General features: G+C 42.7%; 1 protein-coding gene across 1 annotated transcript in view; it reads right to left on the reverse strand.

Annotated features, from left to right (window-relative positions):
* Positions 1 to 23574, reverse strand: part of ARHGEF12 (Rho guanine nucleotide exchange factor 12) — a 169256-nt gene that overhangs the window by 33278 nt on the left and 112404 nt on the right. The window contains exons 25-27 of the mRNA XM_023746315.1: positions 19027 to 19181; positions 17985 to 18131; positions 16936 to 17021 (exon numbers count right to left, since the gene is read on the reverse strand). Coding sequence (XP_023602083.1) covers positions 16936 to 17021; positions 17985 to 18131; positions 19027 to 19181 — 388 coding nt within the window. The remainder of the gene's footprint in view (positions 1 to 16935; positions 17022 to 17984; positions 18132 to 19026; positions 19182 to 23574) is intronic.

Consider the following 23574-nt stretch of genomic DNA (forward strand, 5'->3'; position numbering starts at 1 on the left):
TTATAACCAAGGACTTATAGAAGAAGCCACGTGGGGATGGTAGGAAGGTGGAGATGTGAGAAAGGCGGACCCACACATGTAGTGGTTGAGAATCTGTAGGAGCATCTCAGCTGCAAAGATCCCCTGGAGAAAGGGGTCTCAGCCCCAGGCTGGGTCCAGAGCATCAGAGCCGGGAAGAGGAGTCCACATCACAGGTGGCTGTGGATTCTACCCACCAGGGAGAGACCAGGTCTGCTAGAAACCAGCGCCTCCGAAAGGGCCACTGTCCCAAATCCTGTGGCAGCCACTCATCCTGGGCTCTGGGAGAGCAGGCAACTCAGAGTAGACTGGGGCCCTAAAGGGAGACACTGGGCTGTGTGGCTTCAGGCAGAGGCTAAAGGGAGGGCTGCCATCCCTGTAACGAGTGCACTCCCAAACGCCCACAGATGCATCTGCCCTGGACTGGGCACCCCCATACAGCCCCAGCCTGGGGAAAGGCAGTGCCTCACAGCTCCCGGCAGCCCCTACAGCGCGTGCCCACAGAGCACAGGCTGGATGGTCCCCAGGGACCCACAGCTCAGACTTCCTGGAGGCTCCCGAGGAGGCCGGCAGTCTCAGGTTGTGTCAGAGTCCCAGGGTGAGACTGGGTCGTGGGGCAAGAGGGAGAGGGCCGTTCCCCTCCCATGACCAGTGCTACCTTCCAGCGTGGAGCCTCCCTCCACACAGCCACACCGGGGTCTCCTTTAGCCAGATGAGTTCTGTGGGCCTCAGCTCGACACATCCCTGAGACCCGCCCCCACAAAGGTCCACAGGATGGCTGGCCCTAGTGGACATGGAGACTGTTGCCAAGTGGCCTCAGACCTGACACTTTGCCAAGTTTACTCTGAATCAGCCTGGTGGACACCACTTCCTAACTGACACTCACTGGTAACTGACCTCGAGCAACTCACACGCTGCTGCCAGAGGCTCTCAGGGATGGGCCCACGGCAGCTGCAGGCGGGCAGAGCCCAGCTGTGGTGGAGCCATGGAAGCTGGCCTTCCTGCACAGCAAGGTCCTTCTCACGCACATATAGGCCCAACACAGATACAAACTGTGGGTCTCTTTGTAGCATGAAGCAGGTAATCCAGGGCCAGTTGCAGAATCTGATACTGACCTGCACCGGATTCCGCCCCCAAGTCCCCAGAAGCAGCACATACGGTGGCAGGCTCCTGACCAGATCAGAGTGCAGTCCACAGAGGCCACCCAGGGGGAGTGCTCTCCAAGCCCAGCCCTGCTGAGGGTCCCACACACGTGAGTCAGTCAGTCCTTACACTCAGCCAGCATGAGCTCAACCCGAAGCAACAGAGACGGGGAGGGGAGCCCAGGCAGTGCCAGGTGGTGGGCAGCAGCGGGGACTCAGTCCACCTGGGAGACTCGGACTACATCATCCGGGCACAGCACCGGCAAGAAGTTCTCTGTTACAGCACCAGCAGGAAGTCCACTCCAGTCTGGGATTGCTGGAGGGGCCGATGGCAGAATTCAGGGCCAGGGGAGGGGTCTACTTGGTACACACAGAGTGACACTGAGGGGCCTCTGTTTTCTGGAAGAAATTTGGGGAGAGAGCCAGCCAGAGACTAGATTGTGGCTTGGGACAGAGGATCAGAGCTGCTGAATTGCTGGGATACCCCTCCTGCTGTGATCCCAGACAAAAGGGCACAGTGCTAGGTTGGAAATCCGAGCAGATACTGCTCGGTTTGATGGTGCGGGGAGTTGGACATTTGGCCCAATGGGAGCCAACTGGTCCAGCCACCAAGAGACTGGAGTGCTAAGGGGAGCTGATTTTCTTTAATCCTCAGCCAGGGACACTTCTCATTGACTTTTTAGGGAGAGGAAGGGTGAGAGAGAGAGAAGACATGAATCAAGAGAGAAATATTAATCAGTTGCTTCCTATATGCACCCCAATGGGGGATCGAACCACAGCCTAGAAATGTGCCCTGACGAGAATCAAACCTGCAAGCTCATTGGCTCAACCAGCTGAGTCACCTCCTGGCTGGGCGCTGGTTGTCCATCCTGTCCTATTTGGTTTGGTGGCACAGGGATGCCAGGGAGTCAGGAAGAGCTGAGTTATTATGACTGTCTCCTGGGTGGGCTTCTGTCCAGGCAACAGACAAGCGTGTGCTGGGCCCTGCGGCTGTGTTGCGGGAAGCGGATATGGGTTCCCCAGCGAGTCAGCCCAAGCAGCCCTGGGAAGGAGAGGACTTGCTCATCCCCTCCTACTGCATACGGGCACCTCTCCCCCCCAGGACTGTTTACACCCCCTGGCCAGGTCCAGATACACCCACTGAGTGCAGATCTGTGGGGAAAGGGAGAACAGCTCAGAACGGGACATTCAAGGTGGGAGGCCCATGGCAGAAACTCTGGGCTCTGGAGGTCCACCACCCAGGCTCAGGGCTCTGCCTGCCCGTGGCCGCGCGCAGGTTGTGAGCCAGTCAGGGACAGCAAGGGGCACTGGTCTGCAGCAGGGAACCGCCTGGGGCCCAGGGCCAGCACCGTGGAGGCCATTTCAGACCACATCTGAGAAGGCTCCTATGCGCTCCACAGCAGTGGGTCCAATGGGTGATTGCCATCGGCACCAAAATCGGCTGAGACACACTCCTTTTTTCCCTTTTAAATCTTTAATTTTTCTGATCTATTTAATTTTTCTCTTTATTCTTTCATATCTCTTCTCTCCTTTCCTTATTCTACTTTTCTATTTTCGTTTTTATTCTTTTTTACTGTTTTTCTTTTCTTATTCTACATTTCATTTTATTTATTACTAGTGGCCTGGTGCACAAAATTCATGCACATTAAAAGAGAATTAATGAGAAGAAATATTTTAATATTGCTATTTGTCTTTTCTCTATAATAGAAGTGTGAGAGATGAAAGAAAATTAGTAAAATGTATATAAAATCTCCCTCCTGCCAGAGTCTGGGGCACGCTGCGGGACCTAGAGTCAAGTCCCCACCCACCACCCTCACGCGCTTCAAAAACCAGGAGACCCAGACCCAGCTGGCCCCACCCCCGTCAAGCCCCTCCGGGCGGGGGGCACAGCCTCAGGTCTCCCAGCCCAGTGCTGGGGCGGGGGCCATGGCCTGAGGACCCCGTCAAACCCCACGGGACAGGGGGCACAGCCTGAGGTCCCCTGGCTCAGCGCTGGGCAGGGAGGGTGCAGTCTGAGGTCTCTGGGCCTGGATCTGGGGCGGGGGGCATGGCCTGAGGTCCCCCGTCAAACCCCACTGAACGGGGGGTACAGCCTGAGGTCCCCTGGCTCAGCGCTGGGCGGGGGGGCACAGCCTGAGGTCTCCCAGCCCGGAGCCGGGGCGGGGGTCCCCCATCAAGCCCCACCAGGCTAGGGGAATGGCCTGAGGTCCCCCGTCAAGACCCACTGGGCGGGGGGTGCGGCCTGAGGTCCCCCAGCCCAGCGCCAGGGCAGAGGGTGCAGTCTGAAGTCCCCTGTCAAGCCCAGCTTCCCCCTCCCCTGCAGCGTCATGGACAAATTAGCATATTCCCTCTTTATTATATAGACTAGTAGTCTGGTGCACAAAATTTGTGCACATTAAAAGGGAATTAATTAGCAGAAATATTTTAATATTGCTATTTGCCCTTTCTCTATAATAGAAGTGTGAGAGATGAAAGGAAATTAGTAAAATGTATATGAAAATAATATATAAATTTATTTATAAATGAACAGTAACAAAAGGATGTAACAGCAACAGAGGCATGACATAAAAACAACAAAAACATGATATAAAAACAAGTGATACAAACAATGACTGATAAAGTGATTCAACTTATTCTAATATCTCCCTGTACACTACATTAAGAGTGAAAACACTTTCAGAGTGCTTGACTAATTTCCCTTGTGATGAAGTATTTAGAACTTTAACTGTAACGTTACATGCTCTTCAAACTTAAGAGAAAGCAACATATAACTGACCATGTGAGAAAACGGGTTCAGGTAGGAATATTCCTACTCTGTCTAGAGTTTGTCCTTGTGATTTATTAATAATCATCGCAAATGCTGGCATCACGGGAAACTGTCATCGAATTAATTTAAATGGGAGGCCAGTGTCAGATGGGGACAAATCAATTCTTGGAATCAGAACAACCTCTCCCTCTGCAGATCCTGTTAATTCTTCAGCTTTGATGTTAGGTTGTAATCTTTTTTAAAAAAAAAAATATTTTATTGATTTTTTACAGAGAGGAAGGGAGAGGGATAGAGAGTTAGAAACATCGATGAGAGAGAAACATCGATCAGCTGCCCCCTGCACACCCCCCACTGGGGATGTACCCACAACCAAGGTACAGGCCCTTGACTGGAATCGAACCTGGGACTCTTCAGTCCATAGGCCGATGCTCTAGCCACTGAGCCAAACTGGTCAGGGTGGACGTAATCTTTTGATAATAAATCTGGTACCATTACAAAGACCCCATTTACTATTAAGATTTCTCAATAGCATGATGATTGCACCACTTTCAATTTTAATTTATGACACAGCATTCCCGAAGGAGTAATATATTAAGAAATTTGATGGCAAAATTTTCCTTTTCAGCATCATCTGTTGAATCAATGGAATCATCACTCAAATATGTGTGAAAATCTCCATCAAGTATATCCAAAATTTCTTCATTTAATTTTTGAATGTGCTCATTTTTTTGGACAAAGAATTGCATGTTTAGGTATATTTTTAATATTATCTATACTATACTATTTCCAAAGGTAGCTTCAATAATAGATCCATTACAAATCATTTCACAGGGGATTTCAATAATATCCATTCCTAAATGAAAACTGCTATCAAGTTTGCCATCTCCAAGTTTTACTAACTATTCACTATAAGCAGAATCCTCTGATCTCATATTTGTTGTAAGAGACAACTTTCTGAAACATCCCCAATCATTACAGTACTTTAAACTCGTTTGTCCTATGGCCGATCCCATAGCGTGCGGTACAATACTGAGACATTGTGGAAAATCCTCTCCAAGAAGGAGAACTTTCCCACCAAATTTAACTTTCAAATTCATAATTTCTCTTAGTAATCTGTCTATGGCATTTATAGGATGACTGGATGCCATGATGCATTCATCAATAATGAGAAGTTGGGCCTTTTTAATAGTTTTAGCAACTTCACTGTTTATATCGAGTCTAGAAACTGAAATTTCATTTAATGGAATTGGTCATTTATATTGGGAATGAAAGGTTCTCCCACTGAGAAGTAAATTTGCAGCAATTCCTGTAGATGCTGTGGGTAAAACAATACCACCACAACCTCTAATACAGTGGTTCTCAACCTGTGGGTCGCGACCCCTTTGGCGGTCAAATGACCCTTTCACAGGGGTCGCCTAAGACCATCCTGCATATCAGATATTCACATTACAATTCATAACAGTAGCAACATTACAGTTATGAAGTAGCAACGAAAATAATTTTATGGTTGGGTCACAACATGAGGAACTGTATTTAAAGAGTCAGAAGGTTGAGAACCACTGCTCTAATATACTGTATTAAAAATTTATTGTGGGGAGCCGCTACAGTGTATTGGACAGGTTCAAGCCTTGGACTGATGAGAGGGCACGTGCAAGTCCCAGCTTGGAGGGCAGGGCCCTCCCAGCACAATTATAGCCGACAGCTATAGTTGTAAGCTTGAACCTATGGTCCAAACATGTGTCCCCACGTGCCTGAGTGATGTAGGCTTGATAGAGTTCAGGTGCATGTAGTTGAGTAGGATTGAAACCCAGGAGAATGTTGTAAACATCTTGGTCACACCCTTACTTTGCCTAGTAGCATCTGCTATAAAATAAAGACACAGCTGTGGGCATGGTCGCTGTCTCTCAGAGAAGCAGCGTCCCACCGAGACCCGGCTTTCATTCTCTTGTCTGTCTTTTCTAAGCCTTTCAGCTGCCCCACTCAGGTTCACCCTTGGCCGTGCTGGCTCAGCACATTTTATAAAGATAAGCCTCCACGCTCCGAGGGCAGTTCCTGCCTCAAACCTCACCTTTACTGGAAACAGCTCTGGGAAACAGCTCGGGGGAGGGTACAGCGTTTCCAAGACAACCCCTGCAGGACTGACTTCCTTCCAGTTGGTCGCACCTTGGGTCGTGATGTTACACCCAGGGTTTTCATATAAGTAGATTACTTTAAAAAATAATTATTTTTATTTTATTTATTATTATTTTATTTTCCTTCTTTCCTTTCCTATGCCCTGAATTCATTTCTTTTCTTTCTTTTCTAATGCTTTTTCCTCTTGTATTTTACTATTTTTTTTCCTTCTCTTTTATCTTTTCTTATTCTTTATCTCTGTGTTTTTTGTTCATGTTATTTTCGGTTTGGTCTACTTTTGTCTTGTTTTGATCCCTCAACATCTGTACAGCAGTTTGCAAAACGTGGTCAGGGTTGAGCCTCAAAGTCAGCCAGTCCAAGAGCTGAGTCCACCCATGAATGGGACAACAGCAATCAAGACACAGTTATAGTCTGGCTTGCGTGGCTCAGTGGTTGAGCATCAACCTTATTAACTAGATGGGGGTCACGGTTTGATTCCCGGTCAGGGCACATGCATGAGTTGCAGGTTTGATCCCCAGTAGGGGGCATGCAGAAGGCAGTCAATCAATGATTCTCTCTCATCATTGATGTTTCTCTCTCTCTCTCCTTCTCCCTTCCTCTCTGAAATTAATAAAAATATATTTTAAAAAAAGACACAGTTACAACAGGAGGACCCACATAACCCACACCAGGGACATCCCTAGTGCACCCGGTCAGGTGGTCAAGGAGACTGCAACCACTGGACCCCACAGGACACCACTAAGGTAGGCCACCCCACCAAGACTGGGAGTCATGGCAGTTCTACCTAATACATAGAAAAAAACGCAAAGAAACAGCAAAAATAGAAAAATAAAGAAACAGGCCTCACGTGAAATAACAGAAGGAATCTCCAGAAAAAGCTAAATAAAATGGAGGCCAGCAATTTATCAGAAACAGAGTTTAAATTAATGGTTTTAAGAATGCTCTAGAGCTGTGGTCGGCAAACCGTGGCTGGTGAGCCACATGCGGCTCTTTGGCCCCTTGAGTGTGGCCCTTCCACAAAATACCACATGCGGGCATGCACGTACAGTGTGATTGAAACTTTGTGGCCCGTGCACAGAAGTTGGTATTTTGTGGAAGAGCTGGTATTTTGTGGAAGAGCCACACTCAAGGGGCCAAAGAGCCACATGTGGCTTGTGAGGCGCGGTTTGCCAAGCCACAGTTTGCTGACCACTGTCATAGGGGAATCAGAAAGAGAAAAAAGTGAGACAGGGACAGAGAACCTGTATGAAGAAATAATGACAGAAAAATTCCCTAACTTGGTGAAGGAAAAAGTCACAGAAGTTCAGGAAGCACAGAGAGTCCTAATCAAGATGAACCCAAAGAGACCCATGCCAAGACACATCATAATTAAAATGTCAAAGGTTAAAAACAAAGAGACAACCTTAAAGGCAGCAAGAGAACCTTAAAGGCAGTCAGTTCCCTACAAGTCAATCCTCATAAGGCTGTCAGCTGATTTCTCAACAGAAACACATCAAGCAGAAGTAAATGGCATGAAGCACTCAAGGTAATGAAAAGCAAGGATCTGAAAAAAAGACTAAAGAAGATCATTATCACCAAATCAGTATTGCAATAAATGTTAAAGGGACTGCTGAAAGAAGAAATATATAGAGAGAGCAACATAGGCATAAAGAATAAAAATGGCAATATAAAGTACCTATCAATAATAACCTTAAATGTAAATTGATTAAATGCTCCAATCAAAAGACACAGGGTAGATGAATGGATAAGAAAACATGGCCCATATATATGCTGTCCCACCTCAGAACAAAGACTCACACAGGATGAAAGTGAAGGCACAAAAAATATTCCATGCAAATGGAAATAAAAAACAAAAAAAAAGCTGGGGTTGTAATATATACATCTGACAAAATAGACTTCAAAACAAAGGCCATAAAAGAGACAAAAAAGGTCACTACATAATACAAAAAGGATCAACCCAACAAGAGGATATAACCATGGTAAACATATATGCAACCAATATAGAAATACCTAAATACATACAAGATCTTTTGGTGGATTTTAAGGGAGAGTTCGACAGTAATCCTATCTAATAAAAGACAAAAAGGGTTATTAACCGTACCTCCGCTACGCTTCCCATTGGCTAATCAGGGAGATATGCAAATTAACTGCCAACAAAGATGACAGTTAACCACCAACAAAGATGGGGGTTAATTTGCATATGTAGGCACAATGATGGGAGGCGAAAGGGGAAGGTTGGAAGAAGCCGCCTGCCACTGACGGTGATCAGAAACCCAGGCGGCAGGCAAGAGCCGGGTGGCAGGGCAAAGGCGGAGAACCGGGGCCGCCTTTGCCCAGCATGAACTATGCAGCTGGGAGAGGGGCATGTGAAAGGACAGAACAGGACTGATAGCTGTGTCCTTAACCCCTCTTCCAAGAAAAAGCCGCAGAATATATCAGTTACTCAGCCTGCCCTTATCTCGGCCAATGGGAAAGTGGGGAAAACTAGCCCAAGGCCAAGAGTATGCTAGCCACCCCCCTGTCTTTGTATAACCAGACCCTAGCTGCACCCTGCCCTTGCGTCACTAGCCCCCAGCCCTCACTCAACCAACCGGAATCGACCAAATCAGTGGTCAGAGTGTGCCCCCAGCCCCAACCCCAAGCCCTATAAATTCTTTGTTCTCTTAGAACTCGGGGCTCTCTCTTGCATCCAGTAATGGAGGCAGGAGGGGGACCAAGTCCCGGGCTTGAATAAAAGACCCTTTGCTTTTGCATCGGAAAAGGCTCCCTGGTGGTGGATTATTGGGGACCCTGAACTCTGGGCATAACACATGGGGCTGCTGGGAGCAGGGCGGGAACTTCCCGGGGTTTGCGTCAGGCAGCCGGGAGCGGGGCATGAACTATGCAGCCAGGAAAGGAGCACCAGGCGGCTGGGAACAGGGCGGGAACTTCCCGGGGTGGGCATCAGGCAGCCGTGAGTGGGGCCAGAAGTTTTGCCGCGTTGCCATGGCAACGTGGCAGAAGTTCCCCCCCGCATAGCTACTTGCTCATTCACTTATTCGCTCATTCATTCACTCATTCACTCACTCATTATTCACTCACTCACTCAGCAAACCCTCTCAGGTCCCTGGCCCCAGGCCAGGCACTGAAGGTGAAGCAGGATAAGACAGAGCTATGTCCTTAAGATGTTAGTGATTCAGTAGGGCGAAGCAAGCACATGAACAAGGCAGTTGTATGCACAGATGCAGTGTACTGGTTTCGGTGAGGGCTGTAACTAACACCGACTTTGTTCTCTTGATAAAATGGGGCCTCGGGAGCCAGGCCGCCCCACGCCTGTAGGCCTGTGCCTAGGCCAGGAGTGGCCGGGGTCCTGGAACATGACAGAGGGTGCAGGTCGGGCTGAGGGGTCTGGCCCCACCCCTAACCCCCTACCCCCGAGTGCACAAAAACTGGGCTACTAGTCCTATATAATAAACGACCGGTCACTATGATGTGCACTGACCACCAGGGGCAGACACTCAACGCAGGAGCTGCTCCCTGGTGGTCAGTGTGCTCCCACAAGGGGTGTGCTGCTCAGCCAGAAGTCAGGCTCCTAGACTGTGAGAGGGCGCAGGCTGGGCTGAGGGATCACCTGAGTGTACGAATTTCGTGCACTGGGCTTCTAGTACAGTCATAATAGGAGACTTTAACACATCATCAATAGATACATCTTCCAGACAAAAAAATCAACAATGTAAAAAAGATCTTAAACGACACACTAGATCAGATGGATTTAATTGATATTTACAGAACATTTCATCCCAAAGCTGCAGAATATACATTCTATTCAAGAACACAAGGAACATTCTCAAAGATAGACCATTGTTAGGACAGAAAATAATTCTTAACAAATAAAAGAAGATTGAAACCTTATATAGCATCTTCTTGAATCACAATGGCACGATACTAGAAATCAACTGTAATAAAAGAAAAAACCAAAACATTAAAACACATGGAGGCTAAATAGTATATTATTAAACAACAAATGGGATACTAATATCAAACAAGAAATCAAAAATTACCTAAAAACAAATGAAAATGAACACATAACAACCCCAAATCTATGGGACAGAGTGAAAACAATCCTGAGAGGGAAGTTCATAGCATCACAGGCCTATCTCAAGAAGAAAAATCTCAAGTAAACAATCTAACACTACACCTGGAGAATAAAAAGAACTAAACAAAAAATAAATATGAAAAACAAAATAAAAAAACAAACAAGAAAAGCCCAGAATAAGGGGAAGGAAATAATAAAGATCAGAGCAGAAATAAGTAACATAGAGAATAAAAATAAAATACAAAAATCAATAAAACCAAGAGCTAGTTCTTTGAAAAAATAAACAAGATTGATTAACCTTTAGCCAGACTCATCAAGAAACACGCGTTAGCCCGTTTGGCTCAGTGGATAGAGTGTCTGCAGACTGAAGGTTCCCAGGTTTCATTCCAGTCAAGGGCACATGCCTAGGTTGCTGTTTGATCCCCAGAAGGGGGCGTAAAAGGGCAGCCGATCATGATTCTCTCTCATCATTGATGTTTCTCTTTCTCTCTCTCTCTCTCCCTTCTTCTCTCAAACAAAGAGGACCCAAATAAATTGATTAAAGAGGTGAAGGAACAACTGACATCACAGAAATACAAAGGATTGTTAGAAATACTATGAACAACTATATGACAACAAATAGAACAACCTAGGAGAAATGGACAAATTCCTAGAAACATACAATCTTTGAAAACTCTATCAAGAAAAATCTGGCAAACTGAATAGATGGATAACAACTAATGAAATTGAAGCAGTAACCAAAAAACTCCCAGCAAACAAAAGTCCTGGACCCGATGGCTTCACAGGCAAATTTAATCAACCTTTCAAAAAAGAACTAACACCCATCCTTCTCAACTATGTCAAAAAATTCAAGAGGAGGTATGACTCCCAAGCTTTTTTTGGGAGGCCAGCATTATTCTAATTCCAAAGATGCTACAGAGAAAGAAAATTATAGGTCAAAATCCCTTATGAACATAGAGGCTAAAATCTTCAAGAAAATATTAGCAACCTGGATCCAGCAATACATTAAAAAGATCATACACAATGACCAAGTGGGATTTATCCAGGGATACAAGGTTTGTAATACATTCACAAGCCAATAAATATGATACATCACATAAACAAAATGAAGGATAAAAATCATATGATATCAATCAATGCAGAAAAACCATTCAACAAAACCCAGCATCTGTTTATGATAAAAACTCTCAGCAAAGTGGGACTACTAGAGGGATCATACATCAACATAATAAAGGCCATAGATGACAAACCTACAGCCAACATCATATTCAGTGGGAAAAACTAAAACCATTTCCCCTAATAATAAGAACAAGACAGGGATGTCCACTTTCACCACTCTTATTCAACATAGTACTGGAAGTCCTAGCCACAGCGAACAGACAAGAAGAAATAAAAGGCAGCAAAAGTGAAAAGGAGGAAGTCAAATGGTAATTATTTGCAGATGGCATGATACTGTAAACAGGAAACCCTAAAGAATCTAGAGAAAACTACTAGATTTAGTAAATGAATTTGGCAAAGTAACAGGTTACAAAGTTAATATTCAGAAATTGGTGACACTTTTATACTCCAATAATGAACTATCAGGAAAGGAAGCTAAGAAAACTATCCCATTTACAATTGCCTCAAAAAAAAAATGCCTAGGAATAAATTTAACCAAGGAGGTAAAAGACCTGTATTTGGAAAATTATAAGATGCTGAAGAAAGAAATTGAACAAAAAATGTAAATAACATTATACACTGTGCTCATGGACAGGAAAAATTAACATCGTTAAAATGTCCATACTACCCAAAGCAATCTCTAGATTCAATGCAATTCCTATCACAATACCAATGGTGTGTTTCACAGACCCAGAAAAAAAATAATCCAAAAATTTATATGGAACCAGAATAGCCCTGAATAGGCACAGCAATCCTGAGAAAGAACAAAGTTGGAGGTATCACGCTACCTGATATTAAACTATACTTCTAGGCTATTGTAATCCAAACAGCCTGGTACTGGCATAAAAAAAACACAAAGATCATTGGAACAGAATAGGGAGCCCAGAAATAAACCAATGCCTATATAGTCAAGTAATATTTGACAAAGCAAGGAAAAACATACAATGGGGTAAAGAACATCTATTCAATAGAGGATGTTGGGAAAATTGCACAGATACATGCAAAAAAATGAAACTAGACCACTTTCTTACGACACACATGAGAACGGATTAAAGATTTAAATATAAAACCTCAAACCACAAAACTCCTAGGGAAAACATAGGCAGTAATATCTCTGGTTTTTTCTGACATATCTCTCTGGGCAAAAGAAACAAAAGAAAAAGTAAACAATGGGACCACATCAAACTAAAAAGTTTTGCACAGCAAGGGAAACCATCAGGAAAACAAAAAGACAACCTACTGAATAGCAGAATATATTCAGCAATGAACATCTGATAAGGGGTTAATATAAAAAATTTATAAAGAACTCAGATATCTCAACACCAAAAAACACAAACAATTCAATTTAAAAATAGGCAAGGGGCCTGAATAGATACTTCTCCAAACAAGATATACAGATGATGGCCAATAGACATTTAAAAAGATGCCCAAAGTCACTAATCACCAGAGAAATGCAAATTAAAACCACAAGATACCACCCTACACCTGTCAGAATGGCTATCATCAATAAATCACCAAACAAGTGTTGACAAGCATGTGGAGAAAAGGGAACCCTTGTGCACTGTTGGTGTGAATGCAGATTGGTGCAGCCACTGTGGAAAGCAATACAGAGGTTTCTCAAACAATTAAAACTACCTTATGACCTGGCAATGCCACTCCTGGGTATATGTCCAAAGAATCCCAAAGCACTAATTTGAAAAGATACATGCACCCCTATGTTCATTGCAGCATTATTTACAACTAGAGGCACGAAGGGGGGTGTCCCTCAGCCTGGTCTGCACCCTCTCCAATATGGGAGCCCTCGGGTGTCCCTCAGCCTGGTCTGCACCCTCTCCAATATTGGGCCCTGATTGGGCCTAAACTGGCAGTTAGACATCCCTCTGACAATCTGGGACCACTGGCTCCTAACTGCTTTCCTGCTTTATTGCCCCTAACTGCTTCTGCCTGCTAGCCTAATTGCCCCCTAACCACTCCCCTGCTGGCCTGATTGACACCTAACTGCTGCCCTGCTGGCCTGATCGCCCCCAACTGCTTTCCCCTGCCAGCCTGATCACCCTCAAATGCCCTCCCCTGCCAGCCTGATCACCCCCAACTTCCCTCCCCTGCCATGACCCGCCTCCTCCACTGGGCCCTGCCTCCGCTTGCGGCCATTTTGTGATGGCCATCTTGTGATGACGTTAGGACGTGATGCATGAGGGCGTGACAACCACCTAGGCTATTATTAGTATAGATACTAGAGGCCCGATGCATGAAATTTGTGCAAGAGTAGCCTTCCTTCCCCTGGCTGCCGGCCCTGGCTTCCCTCTGGCACCTTGGATCCGGGCTTCCCTCCAGCCATCAACAGGCACCTGGGACCCAGGCTTCCCACACAGCCCCAGCTTCATCTGGAAGGTTGTCCAGAAGGATGTCCAGTCTAATTAGCATATTATGCTTTTATGATCATAGATAATAAACAAGATACAGAAGCAACCCAAGTGTCTATCAGTGAGTGAGTGGTGTGGTACATACATACAATGGAATATTACTTGGCCATACAAAAGAAAGAAATTTGCAACAGCATAGATGAACCTAGGAGGTATGATGCTAAGTGAAATAGCCAGGGAAGGACAAATACTACATCATTTCCCTTATGTGTGGAATCTAAAGAGCAAAATAAAGAAATAAACAAAATAGAAACAGACTCATAGATACAGAGAACAGACTGATAGTTGCCACAGGGGAGAGGATTTGGGGGATTAGGTGAAAAAGATGAAGAGATTAAGAAGTACAAATTGGTAGTTATAAAATAGTCTTGGGGCCGAAACCGATTTGGCTCAGTGGATAGAGCGTCGGCCTTCGGACTGAAGGGTCCCAGGTTCGATTCCGGTCAAGGGCATGTACCTGGGTTGTGGGCACATCCCCAGTAGGAGATGTGCAGGAGGCAGCTGATAGATGTTTCTCTCTCATCGATGTTTCTGACTCTCTATCTCTCTCCCTTCCTCTCTGTAAAAAATCAATAAAATATATTAAAAAAAAATAGTCTCGGGGATGTAAAGTACAGCATAGGGAGTAGAGTCAATCATTTGTAATAACCATGTATGGTGCCAGGTGGGGACTGAAAATATTGGGGCAACACTTGTAGTGTATGTGATTGTCTAGTCACTGCGCTGTGCACCTGAAACTAACACAAAGTAATATAAATGTCAACTGTAATTGGAAAATAAACTTAAAAGAATATACTTCTTTTTACATGTATTAAAATAAGGTTTTTTTTGTCCCATTCTATTAACAGGTTTCTCCACCACTTTGTTTTAACATGTAGATAGATTTATGTAGTCCCATGGACTCTGAGAAGAGGATCGAGTGCACTTCTCTACTATATGAATGATGAATCTCACTGGAAACTTGATTTGAATACTATTTTATATGAATGTATATTAAACTGCTTAGAAATCAAGGTTGATATCAAGTCCATATGGCTTACAACTTTTTAATCCATATTTGACATGAAAATTGATGCTACACTATGTCATACTACAAATTTTTTGTTTCAAGTTGAGTAGTGTGCTTGCTAACAAGCCAACAGAACTCAGTTATAACTTCCGCTGCTACACTGACATCAAAAAACAAAGCGACTCAGACTATCTCAGAGTAGCCAAAGAATAAGTTGACCTTCTCAAAGAAGTAAACCTCCTTAATAACAATAGTCCTCGAGTGGGCCTAAGGGAGAAAATGCTTTTGGAAGTGCAGTAAGGGTGAGATGAGACTGGGTTATGGTTCCCTAACCCTGCTCTATGAGTTAACTGGCTAAGAAGAGATCTACTACTGGATTGGTAGATTCTAGACCGGGGGGGGGCCAAACTTTTTGACTCGAGGGCCACAATGGGTTCTTAAACTGGACCGGAGGGCCGGAACAAAAGCATGGATGGAGTGTTTGTGTGAACTAATATAAATTCAAAGTAAATATCATTACATAAAAGGGTACGGTCTCTTTTTTTTTAGTTTTATTCATTTCAAACGGGCCAGATCCGGCCCGCGGGCCGTAGTTTGCCCACGGCTGTTCTAGACCATGATCTCACCATCAATGAAAGCAGTAAGATCAAGAGTATATTTTAGTGAAATACTAAAATTTATCACTGTAGAATTACCAAAATCTTATGGCAAGCTACATATTGAAATAAATGTCTATGGGCATGTAAACAGTTTATGTTCAAACCTGTGTTAAGATTTTACAGACTATGTGATGTACTTTATTATCCACAGCCTTAACTTTAGTACTTTCTTTAAAGTTTTGAATCAAACCCCCTTTCCTGTAGGAAGATTTTCTATATGTTCTAATTTCGGTCTTCCTGCTATATAATCCTATAACAACCTGTACTCTCCCCTTATTGTAACACTCATTAAGCTTGAAATAACTAAGGACAATTTCCCCATCTCCTATATAATAAAAGCCTAATATGCTAAATGTCTGGTCGGCCATTCAACCAATCAAAGCACAATATGCTAATGATATGCTAAGGCCGCTCAACCACTCGCTATGACATGCACTGACCACCAGGGGGCAGACACTCCAACTGGTAGGTTAGCTTGCTGCTGGGGTCTGGCAGATTGGGACTGAGCGAGACAGGTCGGACACACCCTGGAGTCCTCCCGTGTCCCTCCCAGGCCCCTATCGTGCACCGGTGGGGTCCCTCGGCCTGGCCTGCGCCCTCTTGCAATCTAGGACACCCCCAAGGGATGTCAGAGAGCTAGTTTCAGCCCGATCCCGCAGGCCTGACCGAGGGACCCCACTGGTGCATGAATTCATGCACCAGGCCTCTAATTAATTATAAGCTTCACTAAGGCAGGAGCCATGTCTGTTTTGATTCCTACTGTATTCCCCAGCACAGGGCTTGGCACATAAATATATATTGAGAGGTTTATATGGACAAATAGTCAGAAAAAAACAACTCAATAAATAGCTACCAGAGTCTCTGAACTCTTTTATTATATTATAAATAAGACGAAGTAACTTTCACTTGTCTACTTTTGTGATGGTAGTTCTGGATCTACAATTGTCTAATGCTGTGCAGTAAATTCTGAGATATGGACAGCAGCAGAGAGCTAAATTACATCAGTTATGTAAAAATAATTATATCAGTTAAATTATTTTTATGAGGATCTATTTTATGCTATATTCTTTAAAACACAAAGAAATAGTGTTTGGTGAAAAAAGAGCACTTAGTGGATTGAGCACTTAAAGAAGACATTAACCAGAGAGCACATATTCCGGACTCTTCATCTTTACATTACCTTTTCAATATAGATGACTTTGCATTTTTGGAAATGTTAATTACTTAACTCTTTGAGTGCCAACCAATACCTAGGAACTATGCTAAAATTGCCAAGGCATTTTTGCTGATTTTATAGCAGTTTAGGAAAAAAATTATGAATCGCAAGTAAATGAAGTTACATATTCAAAAACTTAAGGAAACCTTTACTACATTGACATATTTAGCAATATCATCATCACTAATAAAAGCAGACTTAGAACTGGACGCCATTTCGAAGCTTTCTTTGATAGTGCTCCCGGCACTTTTGGCAAAAAACACTCAAAGGGTTAACCTAGAATCTGATAATAAAATATCTATAAAAGTATTAAATAAAATAGCAAATTTCCTTACCCAGGTCAGCAAATCTTCCCCAATTTGATCAATAACAGAGGTCTCATTCCTCTTTCGAACAGTCTTCATTTGCTCATTCAACCCAACTCAAGGGGAAAAATAAAATGGAAAAAAAAGTAAGCATATACTCATCACTGGTAGTACCAAGACCTTAAATTAAAAGGAAAAGACTCTGAGTAGTACAACTACTTCTAATCTCCTTAAATACAAACCCGGACACAATTCTTATACATCTAGGTATCTGTGAGCTCTATCTGAAAAACAGATGGTAAAGGACCAAACAATGTGGAAAATAGCAAATTACATACAAGATAGATATATCAAATAGTCATTTTACTTAAGACTCCATCTATAACCATACTTATAAAGTACTTGAATTTAAATAATGCAGGTCACTCTGCCTACTGTTCCTCTGAAAATGTCTATGTTCACAGGCAATGGACATACTCTAGCCTGAACTTGACAATGCATGTTGGTGAAACCTAAAATCATTCCCAAAGAAGTGAGAAGGCATGCATAGGGTGGCAGGTGTTGAAGGACAGTGATGGCATTCCTGGTGAAAAAAGATGAACCACGAAGGGACACGGGGAACAGTGACTCAGAGAGGAACGGGCACACTGCCATGAAGTCCGCGATGACCACCACCAGGGATCCCGCAGGAGAGAGCTCCCCTGTAGTCACTCGAGCGTCCCAAGCAAACAATAAAACAATGAAATGATCTAATTCATGGAAATGACACCACCACGGGTTATCTATTGCGTATTACTATTTGCAAAATGCATTTATCCATATATATTACGTGGGATGTATATTTTTAAAAACATACACACTATACTGATAGGAAATTTTCAAGGGTAGTTCTGACGACTCATGTTTTTCAGCTCAGACACTGACATTTGATCCCAAGTCCTGTGTTAACACTTTGAATAGAAAAGGCTGATGTGGGAATGGGGTGAAAGGTTTATTCAGAGATCCAATCACTTGATTACGTTGTACTCTTTTATATATTGGAAATGTTAGGGACAAAGATCAGAGTCAATTTCTCTTACTGTGAAGTTGAAGAATATCCTCCAAGTTTGAAAAAATTTTCCTTAGTTCTGAAGGTGACAGAATTCCTTCTCTGCATACTCGCTGGTAGAACACTTGATCAAGAACCTTTAGTGTTCGAACATGAGCTCTTTCAGTGTAAAATAATTCTAAACAGAAAAGAAGTAAATATAAAATGTGGCCTTACCTAGAATAATGCTATAAACAGTCCAGTTCCTATCTCACACCACACAGTTATTACAATATTATAGCTCATATTCCTATAGGCTTCAGCTGGAATTAACTAGCAAATAAGTTATATAATAATCATTTATAGTTTAGAAAAGGTGAAGTCATTTTTTTTATTCCACAGAACTCACCTACATATTGGCTCTAAGAGTTTAATACTGGCAAATGAAAAACATCATTATAAACTGTTTTGTACTTAAAAGGTAACAGTGTACTCCAAAACTCCTCTATCTTTTTAAAATAATAGCCACCAATCATAACTACATTAGAAAACCATAAGCCCAAACATCATATAGCCTTTAAATGGAGCCCTCCTCATAAGAACAGTACTCTTGGTTATCTAACACCTATCAAACCTCATTTCTGAGGCCGGACTTGTAATCTCACTGTCTCAATGTTATTGGGGACAAGAGGATATTTATGAAGTCACATCCTAAAGGCAGGAGAGGGCAGTGTCCACGTCACCTCTGCTGCGCACTTGCTGGGGGAGGAAGAGCTGCGCCAGCGTTAAGGGAGAGCTGGGTGCTCGTTTTCTCCCTGTCACTTATCAGCTGCACAATCTTAATTCCTTCAATTGCCCTGAGCCTTGGCATTCTCATTCATAATCTATGAACAAGATGAAGAGTCTGAAAGTGATGGGGCAAATGTCTCAATGATTTTTCTAGTTTTAAAGTTCAAGGATCCTCTATATAGTTTAATTTCATCTTCATTTAAAACAAAAGGCAAGCAGAAACTTGGAAGCAAACACCAAGGCCCAGGGCATTTTCTGCTATAATAAAACACACATAAACAACAACAACAACTAATTAAACTCACCATTAATCACTTCCTGCCTTTTGATCTCACAGGGCTTCAGTCCCAGCAACACCTCTCGGCTAACGAGCTGCTGCCAACTGGGTGGGTCAGTTTCCAAGTCATTGTCAAACTGCTCGTCCTCACTTTGACTTTCTCCAAAAGCGATGCTGTCTACCCTGGTACAGAAACAAGGATGGAGAGTCCCAGCTGAGGACACACGTGCACAATGGGAAACAGCAGGTCTTCACTCGTGCATCACAGCACAGAAGTCTGACAAACTGTGGACAGTGTTTCTTTAAAAAATCTCTTATTTTGCAATTACAGTTGACATACAATATTACATTAAATTCAGGTGTACAACAGTGATGAGACGTTTATGTAACTTACAAAGTGATCACCCGGATAAGCCTGTCTTACACCACAGCTGTGACAATGTTACTGGCTGTATTTCTTACGCTGCACTTAATGTTTCCATGACAATTTTATAACCTAACCGCTTCCCCTTTTCACCCTTAACAACAACCCTACTCTCATTGGCAACCATCTATTTGTTGTTTGAATCTATGGATTTGACTGTTCGTTTGTTTTTTAGATAAACCATATAACTGAAATCATATGGCATTTGCCTTTCTGACTTATTCACTTAACTGCTAAGTGAATAATACCCTCTAGACCAGCGGTCGGCAAACTCATTAGTCAACAGAGCCAAACACCAACAGCACAACGATTGAAATTTCTTTTGAGAGCCAAATGTTTTTTAAACTTAAACTATATAGGTAGGTACATTGTTACTGACCTACCTATATACTTTAAGTACTGTTGATATTTGGCGCCTCCCCGACGCTGCATATCTCACAGCCTGTCTGCACCGTGTCTCCCGTCGCCAGACCGACCGACACCCCCCACTTCTTCCAACGCCGACTTCTGCGCATGGGCCACGAAGTTTCAATCGCACTGTACGTGTGTGCTCGCACGTGGTATTTTGTGGAAGAGCCACACTCAAGGGGCCAAAGAGCCGCATGTGGCTCGCGAGCCATGGTTTGCCGACCACTGCTCTAGACCCATCCATGTCACAAATGTTAAGATTTCATTCATTTTATGGCTGAATAATATTCCATTGTATATATGTTCCGTATCTTCTCTGTCATTTGTCTACTGACGGACATTTAGCTTGCATCCATATCTCGGCTATCACATATAATGCTGTACTGAGTATAGGGTGCATATGGCTTTCCAAATTAGTGTTTTGAAATACCCAGAAGTGAAATTGCTGGCTAATAGGGTAGCTCTATAAACTTTTGAGGAACCGCTACAATGTTTTCCATAGTGGTTATCTCTACAGAAAGGTTCCCTTGCTCCACCTCCTCTCCAAAACTTATTTATTGATACGGCATTTTGAGGGATATGAAGTGGTGTCTCACTGTGGTTTTAATTTGCATGTCCCTGATAATTAGTGCTGTTGAGCAACTTATCATATATTTACTGACCATTGATCTCTCCTATTTGGATAAATTTTTATTCAGGTCCTCTGCACTTTTTTAAATTGAATTGTTAGGGGTTTTTGTTTTGTATTAGTATGATTTCCCTATACATTTGGATATTAACTCCTTATCGGATATATCATTAGAGAATATTTTCTCCCATTTAGCAAGCTGTCATTTTGTTTTGTTGATGGTTCTCTTCACTGTGCAAAATCTTTTTAGTTTCATGTAGTCCCATTTGCTTTTTTCTTTTGTTTCTTTCCCTTGCCTGAGAAGACATATCCAAAAACCTCCAACTAGAGCAATAATTAAGAGTTTATTACCTATGATTTCTTCTGAAAGTTTTATGGTTTGGGGTCTTACTTTTAAGTCTTTAATCCACTTAGAGTTTATTCTTGTATACGGTGTAAGAAAGTTATCCAAAGAGGAAAATGGCACAGTCTACAGTTACATTTATTTCTGGCATTCGAGGTTGGTTCATATCAGCAAATCATTTCAGGTTTGCAACGTGTCAGGTATGTCTCAGTGCCAGACTCCCAGCCACCTCTCCCCGAGCTGCTCTTCTCCCCAGACTCCACAAGTCCGCACCTCAGTCATGGGATCAATTGTTTTGACTTAGGTCTGAATCACATCTGACAAAAAGACGGGAACCAAGCGGAACATGACGCTTAGGCTGACAGCTATGCTATGAGTAACCAAGGCTTGTGTCTTCCAGCAATGGTTAGACTTGAATGATGCTGACAAGATGGCCTTGGAGCCATGTCTAAGAAGCTGGATCCAAGGTTCAAAAATGAAAAAAAGAAAATAAAATGGAGACTTTAAAAAGCAACACTGCAATTTAAACTCAAGTTGGAGAGCTGAGAGCTCTGAAGGAAGCCAGCTGCCACATGGTGAGGACACTCAAGGAGCCCGATGGAGAGGTCCGTGTGGCACGGAGCATTCCTCCTGCTCACAGCTGGCCCGGAGCGGAGGCCTCCTGCCAACAGCCAAGAACCCTTCCTGACACAGGGCAGCAGTGGATGAGAGAAGCATTTCCAATTTTGGATTCCGGTATATCTGAAATTTATTAAAGCAGATGATTGTAATCACTCAAAATATGAAAGACATTTGATAGCTAATAAAACCCTCCATAACTTAAAAGAAAGTTATCCAGTTCCATCCTTTTGCACATATCGCTGTTTTCCTTATACCATTTATTGAATAGACTCTCTTTACCTTATTGTAGTCTTGCCTCCTTTATTATAGATTAATTGATCGTAACAGGCATGGGTTTATTTCTAAACGCTCTATTCTGTTCCACTGATCTATGTGCCTGTTTTTTTTTTAATTTTTAAAAAATTGATTTTAGAGAAGGGAGAGAAAGAAACATTGATTGGTTGCCTCCCACATGCATCCCAACTGGGGATCAAACCCTCAACCTGGGTATAGCAACCTGGGTAATGTGAACTGGCTGGGAATTGAACTGGTGACTTTTCAGTGCACAGGGCAACGCCTAATCAACTGAACCACACTTGCCAGGGGCGTATGTGCCTGATTTTTATGCCAATATCATGCTGTTGTGGTTACTACAGCCCAGTAGAATAGTTTGGTATCAGGCAGTATAATACCTCCAACTTTGTTCTTTCTCGAGTGGTTCCATATGAATTTTAAGATTATTTGTTCTAATTCTGGGAAAAATGGCACTGGTATTTTGATACGACTGCACTGAATCTGTAGATGGCTTTGGGAAGTATTAACATTTTAAAGATGCTAATTCTTCCTAGATGAGCACAGTCTACACCAGTGATGGCGAACCTTTTGAGCTCGGCGTGTCAGCATTTTGAAAAACCCTAACTTAACTCTGGTGCCGTGTCACATATAGAAATTTTTTTTATATTTGCAACCATAGTAAAACAAAGACTTATATTTTTTATATTTATTTTATATATTTAAATGCCATTTAACAAAGAAAAATCAACCAAAAAAATGAGTTCGCGTGTCACCTCTGACACGTGTGTCATAGGTTTGCCATCACTGGTCTACACTTACATTTATTTGTATAGTTTTCAATTTGATCCTTCAATTTCTTAGAGTTTTCCAAGTATAGGCCTTTTACCACCTTGGTTGACTTTATTCCTAGGTATTTATGATGCAGTTGCAAATGGGATTGGTTTTTTAATTTCTCTTTAAGAAATAATTGTTTGTTATTATTGGTATAAAAAATGCAACTGGTTTTTCCTGAATATTAATTTTGTACCTTTCTATTTTATTGAATTTATTAGTTCTAATAACTTTTTGGCAGAATATTTAGGGTTCTTTGTTAGCTGTGGGTTTTCATGTGTGGCCTTTATGCTGAGGTATACCCCCTGTATCACCACGGTCTGAGTTTTCATCTAAATCAGCGGTTCTCAACCTGTGGGTCGAGACCCCTTTGGGGGTCGAAGGACCCTTTCACAGGGGTCGCCTAAGACCATCGGAAAACACATATATAATTACATATTGTTTTTGTGATTAATCACTATGCTTTAATTATGTTCGATTTGTAACAATGAAATTGTCACCACAACATGAGGAACTGTATTAAAGGGTCGCGGCATCAGGAAGGTTGAGAACCACTGGCCTAGAACTTTCTTTTTTTGTAGTGTTTGTGTGGTGTTGGTATCAGGATAATCTGGCCTCATAAAATGATTTTGGGAGTCTTCCCTCCCTCCATTTTTTAAAGAATAGTTTGAGAATAAGTATTACTTTTTTGAATGTTTGGTAAAATTTTCCTGTGAATCCATCTGGTCCAGTGCTTTTGTTTGTTGGGAGTTTTTTTATTACTAATTCAATTTCTTTAGTAGTTATTGGTCTGTTCATATTTGTTTCTTCAAGCTTGGAAGATTGTACGTTTCTAAAAATTTATCAACTTATTCCAGGTTGTCCAATTTGTTGCAATAAACCAGTTCGTAGTATTTCTTTATAAACCTTTGTATGTCTGTGGTGTTGGTTGTCTCTTCTCTTTCATTTGATTTTATATATTTGCCTCCCCCATTTTTGTTGTTGTTGATGAGTCTAGCTAAGGGTGTATCAACTTTATCTTTTTAAAGAACTAGGTCATGGTTTCATT

This window comes from Myotis lucifugus, unplaced genomic scaffold (assembly GCF_000147115.1).
Source record: "Myotis lucifugus unplaced genomic scaffold, Myoluc2.0 scaffold_654, whole genome shotgun sequence".
NCBI lineage: Eukaryota > Metazoa > Chordata > Mammalia > Chiroptera > Vespertilionidae > Myotis > Myotis lucifugus.